We start from the raw sequence: 14,044 nt of genomic DNA on the forward strand, positions 1-14,044 counted from the left end.
CAAGTTTGATGAAAATCTAAACAGGAGGCTGTCAAATTACGGAGAATACATTTTATAAAGAAGTATCCAGGAGACCACATAGAATATGTCCATTTATTGAAGGAAAGCACACAAAGTCGGTAAGATTTGAGAGAAGTGATTTTAAGACATTCATCTGACCACCTCTTACAGGGCAAAATGCCAATTTTTGAAAAAAAATCTAGAGGTCTGACTAAATGAGAGAAAAGTACTCATGAGCTATGTTTAAAACCTGATGAAAGCAGATTTAAGGTTTTTTTTTTAAATAATGATTTTTTAAAAACCATGTTAGCTGTGGGAAATGGAAATTTTCCACTTCAGGCATGCAGCGTCAAAAGCAAGCATCCCATGTTAGTTACAGCACAGTTAAATGCAGTAAGGTTCCCTCCAGTCTTCTCCAACATTTTGCTGCAGTAGCCCCAATCTCAAAAGCACACCCCCAACAAACCAGTGTGACATTTTCCATGACAACAATCCTTATAATCTCTGAATGGGCGTGCCAATTCAGGGGCTAAATTTCATGCCTACTTTGAGCTGTGGGCCCATACCCACAAAGAAGAAAGTTGCACCTGTCTTCACTCATTACACATAGGATTCTTGTTGTTAAACAGAAAGTTGTTCATCCTTTCAATCCGGGTTTGATTTTTAACCCAAGTCAGAGTTTGAAGGCCAGTGAGCTAACTCACAATGGCATTAGGTCCCCCAGGTTACAGTTAACGAAGAACAACTAGTTAGCATTTACATATAGCTAAATAGTGCCATAGCAAAAATCTGTATCCTTGATCCTTTATTATGAATTGCAAAGTCCAGATACTTCAGAATTACAAAGTTCTCAGTAACCACAGGTTTGAGCCCCACAATGGCACAAACCATATTTGCAATGTTCGCAGTTCTGATTTAGAATAACTGGCCTTATTTAAAGAAATAAATAGTACAGGTTGAGGACTGGAGTGACAATCATCTCTTTGGTTCAGTATTAAACTCAGTTCTTGCTAGCTAAGGTGTGACATGACATGTTATCTAACTTTTATTTTTGACAGTCTTTAACTGTGGTGCAAGTATACTTAATTGAACAGTATCTCAGTTTTTTTAAAATCTTGAATTGTGGCATTTAAGCTTACCTGGTTTCAACTAGCATTTTGCCTGCCTTTCCATAGGCATGGAAAGCTAAAAATTTAAAAAAAACAACTTATTAGAAAGCACAACAGTACAAGCACTTGGAATAGATTTGAATTTACTTTTCATTACACTTCAGAATAAAATGCTTATATAGTAATTGTGACTGAAGAAGTGAAAGAATGTTAAAATGTACAAATTCTTGAAGTGCACAATCAAGTTTTGTTATATTTTTTAATTAGTCAGCATCAACTTTCTGCAATTGCCAAATTTTGGTACAAGACACTAAAGCACGAAATATAATTTAATAGAGAAGATGACTCCACATGGCTGCATAATTGCCAATAGATGTTCCTGACTGCAAATAATGCTTAAATGTTTGTTTAAAAAAATGATTCCAAGACCAAGACGACCTCTATGAACAAATATCTAGAAGCATTGGTGCTTCTCTATGGAATCCCTTCCCTTCAAAGAAGAGTGTTTTAATAAATTCCAAAACATTGAAATACCCATTCTGATTTTGAATTCTACATGAGACACAAGTCAACAGAATTGCTGTAAAAATTCCACTGCTGGATCAGTTATCTTGAGTACAGTAACACAACAGTGATAGCTTCTCAGATATTAGGGCACCTAATACATTGGCAAAGTACACACACATTGTACTCAGCAGCAATGAGTTTACACTGGAAATAGAGTGCTACAATGGTAAATTCATGAATTCAGAAGTTACTTTTTTTTTAAAGCAGGGAAGGAGAAAAACTAGGTCAATTGGCCACACGTTATGGTCAAGATTATAAAGTCCTCTCAAAAGTTCTACAAGAGATGCCATCTACTATTGCATTCATGTTTATATTATAGGTATATTCAGTCAACCCACAGACATCAGCAGCAATATAACCTAAATGGTAAAATTCTCCGTGGAGTGTAGCAATAGAGAATGTAAGTTAGCGAAAAGGAAATTATTACACCATCAAGAAGAACTCTATGGGTAAAGATCTATTAGTGCTGCTATGCCCCTATGGAATTACCTTTCCTTAAAGAACGTACACTAATGTTTAGATGCAAGTGGGAAAAAAGGTCATAACAATAGCAAACAAGATTCAGGGTTATTTCACACACACAATGTCCTGATGTAAATCCACATTGTACTAAGACCGTGCTAGGGACGACAGTATATAGTTATGGGGAGAGAAAACTAGGACTAAAGCAAGAAATATTAAAGAGGATGTATAGAAGTGCATACTGTGAAACAGTTTGGATCTCAAACTACCCAATGTCCATCAGGAACAAACATAAAATCTTCCAGCTATTGAATGCAAATTAGAGGCAGTTCAAATACTTGAATTCATTAATTCTTTGGCCTCCTTATCTTGAGAGACAATGGATAAGCGCCTGGAGGTGGTCAGTGGTTTGTGAAGCAGCGTTTGGAGTGGCTATAAAGGCCAATTCTAGAGTGACAGGCTCTTCCACAGGTGCTGCAGAGAAATTTGTTTGTCGGGGCTGTTACACAGTTGGCTCTCCCCTTGCGCCTCTGTCTTTTTTCCTGACAACTACTAAGTCTCTTCGACTCACCACACTTTAGCCCCGTCTTTATGGCTGCCCGCCAGCTCTGGCGAATGCCGACAACTAACTCCCACGACTTGTGATCAATGTCACAGGATTTCATGTCACGTTTGCAGACGCCTTAAAGCGGAGACATGGACAGCCGGTGGGTCTGATACCAGTGGCGAGCTCGCTGTACAATGTGTCCTTGGGGATCCTGCCATCTTCCATGCGGCTCACATGGCCAAGCCATCTCAAGCGCCGCTGACTCAGTAGTGTGTATAAGCTGGGGATGTTGGCCGCCTCGAGGACTTCTGTGTTGGAGATACGATCCTGCCACCTGATGCCAAGTATTCTCCGGAGGCAGCGAAGATGGAATGAATTGAGACGTCGCTCTTGGCTGACATACGTTGTCCAGGCCTCGCTGCCATAGAGCAAGGTACTGAGGACACAGGCCTGATACACATTAACTGTTTAATAAAAGATATAATTCTGCCCAAGTAGATAGGTCAACATCAGAATAGAATTGTAAAATGGAAACAACTGCAAAAGCTTTCTTATACTCGCCTGCCCCCACCACCTAGTTATTAACCTGTACTGAGTAAACTTATTTCAGTGTGGTTCAGCATCAGTGATCCCTGAAGTTCATGTGAACGAGCAACAGCTGAAGATAGGATTGGGCTCAGCTACGATGCTTCTTGTAATAAAGGTAGTGACTGACACTTGGCACACAGGTGATAAATGGCCACTTGGACGACATACAGGACAGGAAGCAGCATTTGAAGTTGCTGTACTTTAATACAGTGGGACACAGGGCAATTTCTAGATTTAAAAACCAAGTCTATTAGTACGAATGCAAAGTTTCTTACCAAGGCCAGGGTATGTCCTGCGCTTACTGGTATTCGCTGCCTTCACCAGGAACATACAGGACTGGTGAGTCATCCAGGAACAGAAGAGGAGTAGAACAACACCCAATGCAATTCCACACTGCAGGGTAAAAAAAAAAATCAGGAAGTAAGATTGTAATTTGGAAGAAGCACCAACAAGGTTATGGACCACAAAAGAATTGATCCTACAGTATATGCATTAGCAATTTTAAAGTACCCATCAATAATTCAGTCCAGTGAAACCATCTGTGGTGTGTGCCTTGTTCTGAATCATTCTGAACCAGATCCAAACAGTGTCAACCAACAGAATCAGAATTTGATAGCTATATTTTAAGCTGCAGACAGAATATGAGAATTAAGAATGACTTTCAATTCATCAAAACTTTGATTTTAATTCCCTGAAAAAAAATGTTTATCAAGATAACTACACAATCCATTTAAATTGTGTTCATTGCTTATTTACAATAAAAGAATGCAAGTGTAAAGTCTAAGGGATTTTCCTGACCTTTACCGCCAGGTAATGCCCATTCCTTATCTGCAAAGGTGAGGAAAAAGGGAGGCGAAGACAAGTTACACCACATCTATACCTCTTTATGAAGGTCCATGTTTTCCAGGGAATCCCGGGCAGCGCGGAGCATGGCACGAACATGCAATGGGCACAGACATAACGTAGGGATTCTGAAATGGCAGGAAGGAATGTTCCCGACCTCCTGCTTTTTATCCCGGGACAGAGGGGTGGTCCAAAATGGTGGGTTGGGCTTGCCCCAGGAGCTGCCACCCAGTCCCTCCAGTATGAGTAAGCCCAACACCAAGCCAAAGAGGAGGCTACATTTTTAACTTTTGTTTTTGAACTTCTTCATTGGATCTTCCAAGTCTTTGGCTCTACAGCAGCAGCCCCGATACATTAAGGCCAGCACCCAGGAACACAGCTGCACGCCTCTATCTCCTGCTCAAGCTTAGAAATGACTTGACACAAGCCAGGCTGCAAGCCTATGCCTGGGTGTTGGTCCCTTGTTAATGGACCAGAACAAAAAAAATGTTTTCACTCTTGGGCTTGGATCAGAGGGAAAGTGCGAAGCGTACAGGAAAAAAAAAAATCAGCCCCTGCATATTTTCTTAGACAACTACAAATGCAAGAGAATTATGCCAAGTATCATATGGTTTTCAGGTTTACGCCAGTTCAGGGGATAAGCTATGGTCGAAAGACGGGGTTGAGGGAAGCTGAAGTTTAGATTTAGCCAACTTGGTATAGCACAGCCATCAGTGACGTCTTCCAGCCTGACAAGTGGGAATTTAAAAGCAGTGTTATGGCCAGGTGAGAGGGGTGGGGGGTCTCAGGCTCCCCTTCTCTGGTTTGACCACAACAGGGTTTATCCTTTTTCTAATCAGTGATTGAACTTACCACCTCAGCGAGCGCTTGCCCCTGTTCCTCTAATGTTTTTGCGCAAGAACCAACCAGACAGATTGTCTTGAGTTTAAACAAGAAAGATGCAAGTTTATTACTCAACACTGCAAACCGGTTAAAATTATAAAAAATACTCTACACATTCACATGAGAGTCTCACACACAAACACAAGTAGATTACAGAGGGAAACAGCTTTGCTGGTTGGAGTAGAGTCCGGAATAAATACAATTTAAATTCATCAGTCCCAGAGTCCTCAACTGAAATTGTCGTCCTGAAGTCCTCACTGGGCCACGTGCATGTTTGTGGGCTTGCTTATCAGGGCTCCAGAAGACAGAAGAGGGGGTTCGACGTTTGTCCCCCGGTTGTTGGCTATGGCAGTCAGTAGGCTTGAGGCTTTAGCAGTAGCAGCCAAGTCATCTCTGAATCTTTAATGGAATGAGAGTGCGCGCCTCCCCAGAGCTGCACAAGTAGTCACACATTTGGTTGGAGAGGGGGGGGTTGGCTCTTTCAAAGTCAATGGGTGTCAATAGCCTCCAACAATCGCGTTGATAAGGCCATTTCAGTAATTTAATCAGAGAGCACCCCATTGTTCTGGCTAGGTTGAGTCAGTTGTGTTGTCTCTAGTCTAATCTTTTGGGGTTTCAAATGTAAAGTGCAGTGGCCATCCTGGCTGCCAGTTTACTGTTTATAAAAAAAGTTATTCATAAGAATTTCCAATAAAAGTCAAAGGCAAGGTTCCTACCGATGAAATTATTATTTCCCATTTGGCATGTAGAGTTTTCATGACAGCAGGGCAAATTATTTAGTCAGTTTTGTCCTGGCGTGCAAAACTGGCTGAAGTCAAGGTATTTGGTGGATAGTCATGACCCCACACTTCCTGCCTTCCCTCTACTACTGACAGTGTAGAGATCAGAAGAATGAGAGGTGATCTCATTGAAGCTTACAAAATTATTACAGGCCTCAACAGGGTAGATGCAGGAAAGATGTTTACCCTGGCTAGGGGATCTAGAACTAGGGGACACAGTCTCAGAATAAGAGGTAAGCCATGTAGGACTGAGATGAGGAGAATTTCTTCACTCAGATGGTGGTGAATCTTTGGAATTCTCTACCCCAGAAGGCTGTGGATGTTCAGTCATTGAGTATATCCAAGACAGAGATAGACAGATTTCTAGATATTAAAGATATCAAGGGATAGTGCAGAAAAATGGTGTTGAGACAGATGATTTAGTTGAATGACAGAGCAGGCTCGATGGGCCGAATGGCCTACTCTTGCTCCTATTTTCTATGTTCCTATGTAAAAAGCCATTATGATGCTTCAAGCAATTTCTGACACAAATGTAATTTTACCCAGCTGGATACAAACAAAAGTGATTATTTCTGCTTACTACAAGATAACTGTTATAGTTGTAAACAGTCTATCTTCTAAAACTGATTGTATAGGGAATTGTGCGCTGCACATACTGCTATAGTCAACAGGAAACTAGGTTAGAAAAGATTAAAATGTAATCCTTTAAATGCCAAGCATCAGATAGCTTGTTTCAAAAGCAACAATGTATAACAAAACAGAAACTATGTTTTTTGGTTTGGTATCCTTCCATCTACAAAAATGGACACAAATCAAACAATCCATTTAGGTGGGGTGTCTTCTCTTGGTGCACCTTTGCTGATGGCTGTGAAGGCCAATCCTTGAGAGGCAGTTTCTGTCACAAGTGCTGCACACGAAGGTGTCAAGTGACGCTGTGAGTTGTTGTTTTTGACGTTGGCGCCTGTTGCCAAGCTACTGTAGCAACTGGTTATCATGGTAGTGCACCAGTCCACAGGATGTGTTGGCATTTCCCTCTTTCGCCAGCTTGTGACTCCCAAGGGCAATAGTCGACATTTGGGGCCTTCACGACATGCTTGCAAACATCCTTGAAGCAGAGCTTTGGGTGCCCCACTGATCACCTAGCCCCAGCTACCTCACCATACAGAAGGTCCTTGGGTACGCGACCGTCTTCCATCCTGTGGACGTGTCCGATCCACCAAAGCCACCTGTTTGATTAGTACCAACACACTTGGCAGCTCTGCCTTTGAGGACTGCCACATGCGATTTGGTCCTGGCAGGATATACGCATAACACACCGCAGACAGCGAAGATGGAAATTATTGAGCTGCTTTTCCTGATAGCTGTAAGTTGCCCATGTTTCACAGCCATACAGCAAGGTGCTGAGAACACAGGCCTTATAAACCATCAGCTTCGTCCTAAAGATCAGCTTGGCGTTATCCCATGCACATTTTGCAAGTTGGCCAAAGGTTTCCGTATCCATGTATCGACTCTACATCAAGGGACAGGTTGTCTGTTGCCATGGACCCAAGGTAGCAGAATTTGCTAACCACTTCCAGTGGGATGTAACTTAGCATGATCGGGGGGGCAATGCAACACCTTGTCCCATGACCATGGTTTTCATGACACTTATCGTCAAGGAGAATAAGTTATAGGCATGGGAAAGACAGTCCATGAGCCTTTGTAGCAGAGTTTGTGTGTGAGTGACTAGCGTAGCATCATCAGCTTAGAGGAGTTCTCTGATCTGGATGTGTTTTTGTCTGCACTTTCAGTCTTTATAGATTGTACAGCTTGCCGTGTAACCTAGTGTGCAAGTAGATTCCTTCCATATCTGCAGGGAAGACGAAGGTCAGGAGCATGGAGAAAATGATGCCAAACAGATTGGGGGCTATGACACAACCATGTTTCACTCCATTCTTCACTCCGAAACTGTTGAAAGTGGAGCCATCAAACTGCACAGTGCTCTACATGTTGTCATGAAAGGAGAGGGTGAGACTGAGGAGCTTTGGTGGACAGCCAATTTTTTCCAAAATCTTGTAAAGCCCTGCTCGGACGGTGTTGAATGCCTTAGTGAGATCTACGAAAGTAAGGTTTAGGGGTATAATCCGTTCCTCACACTTCTCTTGTAGCTGGTGTATGGAAAAGATTATGTCCACAGTAGATCTGCCAGCACGGAAACCGCACTGTGCTTCCGGGTACACTCAGTTTGCAAGTAAATGTTAGTATCACAATTATCAGTAGAACAGTCCTTCTTTGGACGTGAAAGGAGGCAAATTATTTTTCAGTTAAATAACTTTTTCATCACGTGAGCTGAGGCCAAGTGGCAAGACAACAGCAACAATGTTTGTGATATACCAGTGGTGGTTAAAAAAAAGTGCTGTCAGTAAGGGAAGCTACAACCATAATTGCAACAAACCTGTATCCATTAAGAATATAAAAGATGGCTACATGTGATAGTGGACTGTAACATGATCTGAGCGTATAAACTGAGAGCAGTTTATGCTGTTGGAATCCCTTGATTATATTGCCAGAGAGCCTTTATTCTCAAAACAGTAGGTACTACGCAGAAAATTTCTCTGATTATTAACTTTATATTATTTGATAAATCTGTGCTGATGGGACCACACCTTCAACACACTTTGTGATCACAACCATCACATATGAAGATAGTCAGGACACTGACAGCTTGTAACCACATTGGCAGCATAAAAGGGTGATAAAACATCAAATTGAAGCTGCATCTATGATAAACAATAGGATACCAGGGAGTAGCTTCAAGGTTCCAATCTAATTCAGGGATTCAGATGATGCCAAAATGCAAGAAAGTAGCCATTTATAACTGTTGAACCCTCAGATTTGTTCGCTGATAAGCTGTTGAGTCTCTACAGTTTCAATTTTATCACAGATAGCAAGGAGTGTTTGGAAGGCTGTAAGGTAATCTCATGGTTAAGGTTCAGAAGGAACTTGCATTTATATACCACATCATGCCTATCAGAAACATCCCAAAGTACTTTACATACAAAGAATTGCTTTGAAGGGCAGTCCCTGTTTTACTTAGGTGAACATGGGACCCTTCCTTGTGCACAGCAATCTCCCACAAAAAGCAATGAGATAATTAATTAGTGAATGTGGTGCTGGCAGCGAGGGAAATATCAGCCAGTACATCAGAGAACTTCCTGTTCTTCTATAAATGGTGCCAGAAGATCTTTAACATTAAAGTGAACCACTGAAACAGGTAGAGATTTGCCTCAGTTTAACATCCTTTTTGAAGGACAGTACTTCCTACAATGCAGCGCTCCCTCAGTAATACACTAAAATGTTTGCCTTGATTTTTTTTTAATCAAATCCTGGAGTGGAGCATTAACCCACAAACCCCTGACAGAGTAAAGAGTGCCACCAAATGAACTAAATAAGCAGTTACTAAGTACAAAAGTTACTAAATATTAAGTTAAACTGCTCAAGATCATGACATAAATATGGATGAGGAAGGGTTTTCAGCACATCTTAGTTGATCCAGGTAGAAAAAGCTACAATACCTCTAGTATTGGAATTGTTTCTTAAGTGGTCCAAGTTTTTTGCCTAGACTTTCCTACCTGGAGGACCATTTGTTTGTGATCATTCTACGTGAAGAAGAATTTCCTGATATCAGTCCAAATAAACCAATAGCCCCTTGCCCAATGTTGTGGTTTACCTTGAAGCAGAGCTCACGACGTGCCTTTTCTTTTTTGTTTACTATCTCATACCTTTTTACGAGTTCCATCTTCCTCGCCTCTTTTCAAAGCTGAAGAGCCCAGGCTGCTCCAATCTTTCCGCTTGCCACAATCCTGACACATGGGATTAAGTTTGTAGCCCTTCTCACAGTGGTTAGCACCGCAGCCTCACAGCTCCAGCGACCCTGGTTCAATTCTGGGTACTGCCTGTGTGGAGTTTGCAAGTTCTCCCTGTGTCTGCGTGGGTTTCCTCCGGGTGCCTCCCACAGCCAAAAGACTTGCAGGTTGGTAGGTAAATTGGCCATTATAAATTATCCCTAGTATAGGTAGGTGGTAGGGGAATATAGGGACAGGTGAGGATGTGGTAGGAATATGGGATTAGTGTAGGATTAGTATAAATGGGTGGTTAATGGTCGGCACAGACTCGGTGGGCCGAAGGGCCTGTTTCAGTGCTGTATCTCTAAATCTAAAAAAATCTAAAAGTCTCTACAGGCAGTGCAGTTACCAACACTGGGCAAAATACTCAACTTACTGCCTAGTCTGAGTGTTATTATATATTTTCAAAACAACATACTCGGACTTAAACTCCACTGACTTAAGATGGCTCAGAAATTCCATTTGCTTCGTTGATTGCTGCTCCACTGTGACTTGACAAGTTTAGATCTTACTCATACCTTCACCCTTAAGCTTTGCTCTTGCAGTTTTTGATCACTTAATTCTCTCAATTCATTTTCTGCCTTGTAATAACATCTATGCAGAGCACATTAAATTGTTACAGGATATACAAATACTGCAGGCATAATTGAACCAACTTTTGAAATGCATATCTTCCCTCTTGCGCCTGGGTCACTTACTATCCTTGGTTAAGATAACAAGCAGACAATTCACTCAGTTTTATGAGAATGCTCTTAAGCTCGGCACAAGCAATAGTCAAGGGCAGCCCTGTGTAATGTGCCCTCAGAGTAATCCTCATACCACATCATACTATGGATAGACTGGCAACTTTTTAATCACATGGCCCAGTTGAAACCCAAGGTTCAGTGAGCTCTGGGACATAAATCTCTGCTTATAAGAGCCATCTTGTTTTTACAAGTGGAAACTACTTATTTTATTTAAAAAGAGATTCATCTGTAATGAAAGAACTAGGATTTCAAATATGTAACTTCAACAATTCCATAGATTACTAAACATTTGTTCAATGAAGTTATATTATAATCACAAAACAGAAATAAAGTTTTGTTAGCTTTGCATAAATTATATATGCTATACAACTAAAAACAAGCCAGCTTTCATACTCATACCTTGCAAGAATATCTTACATACCACAACCTAATCAAGAGCTGAATCCCTCATTCACTTACAACTGTATAAACACTCTTGTTAGAACATATCTTCACTGTCTTTAGGAAGCACATATGTGTGTTTTTCACTTTTGAGAACACAGAGCTCAATTTCTTATACTGTGCATAACTTGGTGCTAACAACAGTAGGTATTTGCAGTTACTATATCCAAGTATTAGTGTTCATATAAATAAAAGCAAAATACTGCAGATGCTGGAAATCTGAAATAAAAACAAGCAATGCTGGAACCACTCAGCAGGTCTGGCAGCATCGGTGGACAATATGTTTGCCTTTGCTCTATGACCTTTTGGTCAGCGATGTGGCCTTGTCCAATCTGCACCTTCTCCTTTGTTATCTCTTGCCCCACCCCCACCTCACTTGCTTATAACCTGTGACATTTTTAATATTTGTCAGTTCCGAAGAAGGGTCACTGACCCGAAACGTTAACTCTGCTTCTCTTTCCACAGATGCTGCCAGACCTGCTGAGTGGTTCCAGCATTTCTTGTTTTTATTTTATATTATATTATATTAGTGTTCATATTCTGGGACAATGAGTAAAGTGGAAGATTGCTAGAAAGAATGTACTTATATTTATTTATTTAGAGATACAGCACTGAAACAGGCCCTTCGGCCCACCGAGTCTGTGCCGACCATCAACTACCCATTTATTCTAATCCTACACTAATCCCATATTCCTACTACATCCCCACCTGTCCCTATATTCCCCTACCACCTACCTATACTAGGGGCAATTTATAATGGCCAATTTACCTATCAACCTGCAAGTCTTTGGCAGTGGGAAGAAACCAGAGCACCTGGCGAAAACCCACGCGGTCACAGGGAGAACTTGCAAACTCCGCACAGGCGGTACCCAGAATCGAACCCGGGTCGCTGGAGCTGTGAGGCTGCGGTGCTAACCATTGCGCCGTCCTACAGAACATCTTTCATGTCATGAAAAACACTTCACAGCCAATTACTGTTAAAACTGTTTTGTAAGTAAACACACCCATCAATTTGCCCACAGCACAGTCCGACAAACAGTAAGTGAGATAAACATCCCATTGGTCTGTTTTGGCATTGTTGACTGAGGAATAAATATTGGCCAGGACACAAGAACTGTCTGCTTTTCTCTGGATAATGCATTGACTATTTTACATCTTAACGGGTATATGGGGCCTTAGTGGAACATATGGCAGCACCCCTCAACAACGCAACACTGAGTCAGTATTGCACTAAAGTGTCAATCTAAGGAATGGGACTTGAAATCATGGTCTTCTAACTCAAGGCACAACATGCCAGTGAATCAAGCTGTTACCATATTTAGTTAAAATAAGGCTGGTGCACTTCTTATACTTGTAAAAAGACGTCCAACACATAACATGCTGCAGTAGAAAAAATTAAACACTTACAATCTACCACATCTTCACTCACCTGTTTGAAGCAGAACGGCATGGTGAGCACACTCACTCCCACAATACTGTTCACCACGTTCATGATGAGGCCCCAGTTTGAAGCAGTCATGTTTGATTGGTTTTTGGAAAAGGTATTACCAACTTTGGGGTGGGGGGGAAATCCTTACTCTCAGCAGATTATTTCTTTCCCGACGTTGAAAGAATTAACAGTTAATGAGCATCAGTAAATGTCAAACGGAAAATAACTGCCTTTCAAATCTTGTCCGTATTGGAAAACTAAATGTGAAACATTGTTTTTCTAAATCCCAGCTTCTGAACAGTCACTTTCAACTATTCTGGGCAAAAAAAAAACTGGTCCGCAAGGAAAATAACGGTATTCTACAAAAAAAAAACTCACCGAGGATAGAATCGGTAATATAAGTGGTCCTGCAGCAAAAGTAAACTGTATATAAATTATTAAAGGTAGTCTAGTGGGTCAAGTAAACTGCAATAAGATCAAAAGCTAGTCAACAGAAAGGGAATGTTACTAACAAGCAACAGTTAAAAAAAATCGGAAAAACTCAAGACAAAAAAGGAACTCAACTTTGGCAGCAAACTCCTCCCAAAAAGGAAAGAAAATAAACGTTTCCTATAGTTAACAGTGAAGGCTGCAAAGAGGAGGGGGGGAGAGACGTAAAATCAATTTAAATGAGAATATCAAGGGGAAACGTGAAGTGGAGCAGCTGAGAGACACTAGGACTTTCCGTGACGTGGCGTATCCTCAGCAGCAAACTCAGCTTCTGTTTACAAACAAATCACTGTCCCGTCCTGTCAGCGAGGCTCTTTAGCACCGGCTATTCCAAGACCACCCTCTCTCACCCCCTCAGCCACAACCCATTGTCGGCCCAGGCGCTCCCCTCCACCTCAGAACCCCCGCCGCCAGCGCTCAGGAAGAAGCCGCCGCTTCTTGTTTGTCCCCAACTTCTGCTCCGCCCCTCCCAAGGAAGGTCTAAACTGAGTGAGGCCTACACAGCTCGCCCACTCCCTCAGCCCCCTTATTCCGCCACACCTTCCCACTTTCTCTCTTAACCCGCCGCCGGAAAATTTCCGCCAATTCCAATTCCAAACTCTATCCCCAATCTCTTCACTTTTTCTCGCCGATGCCAACTCTCCCGCCTCCAGGACTTAACTGACAAAGAGTATGCCAGCGACGGATGAGCCTTCTCCAGCCACAGTCCTCCCACCCTGCAGCTCCGCCCGCCAGGTTGGGAGGACTCATGACACCGACAGATGCTGACAAGAGGCTTTTTGATGAGGCTCCACCCCAAAAAATATTTACTATCCATCCTCTGCACTGATTCTGACTACCTGCTGCTTTTATGTCAGATTTCCAACTTTTGCAGATGTTTGCTTCTCTTTTATTTGTAACTGTTCAATTGCTAATAATGTTATGTTTATTTTAAAACAGTAGGCAGAAACGGCAGCGAGGCCTGGACAACGTATGCCAGCCAAGAGCGACGTCTCAATTCATTCCATCTTCGCTGCCTTCGGAGAATACTTGGCATCAGGTGGCAGGACTATATCTCCAACACAGAAGTCCTTGAAGCGGCCAACACCCCCAGCTTATACACACTACTGAGTCAGCGGCGCTTGAGATGGCTTGGCCATGTGAGCCGCATGGAAGATGGCAGGATCCCCAAAGACACATTGTACAGCGAGCTCGCCACTGGTATCAGACCCACCGGCAGTCCATGTCTCCGTTATAAAGATGTCTGCAAACGCGACATGAAATCGTGTGACATTGATC

The 14,044-nt window shown here is 42.0% G+C and overlaps 1 protein-coding gene across 3 annotated transcripts in view; it reads right to left on the bottom strand.

Annotated features, from left to right (window-relative positions):
* slc38a10 (solute carrier family 38 member 10) overlaps positions 1-13,444 on the bottom strand; it is a 131,830-nt gene extending 118,386 nt beyond the window's left edge. For all 3 annotated transcript variants that reach the window (XM_068058201.1, XM_068058202.1, XM_068058200.1), the window contains exons 1-3: positions 12,278-13,444; positions 3,549-3,666; positions 1,140-1,185 (exon numbers count right to left, since the gene is read on the bottom strand). In XM_068058201.1, coding sequence (XP_067914302.1) covers positions 1,140-1,185; positions 3,549-3,666; positions 12,278-12,367 — 254 coding nt within the window. In that variant the 5' untranslated portion in view covers positions 12,368-13,444. The remainder of the gene's footprint in view (positions 1-1,139; positions 1,186-3,548; positions 3,667-12,277) is intronic.
* Between the last annotated feature and the right edge of the window lie 600 nt (positions 13,445-14,044).

This window comes from Heterodontus francisci, chromosome 26 (genome assembly GCF_036365525.1).
Source record: "Heterodontus francisci isolate sHetFra1 chromosome 26, sHetFra1.hap1, whole genome shotgun sequence".
In the NCBI taxonomy this organism is placed as follows: domain Eukaryota; kingdom Metazoa; phylum Chordata; class Chondrichthyes; order Heterodontiformes; family Heterodontidae; genus Heterodontus; species Heterodontus francisci.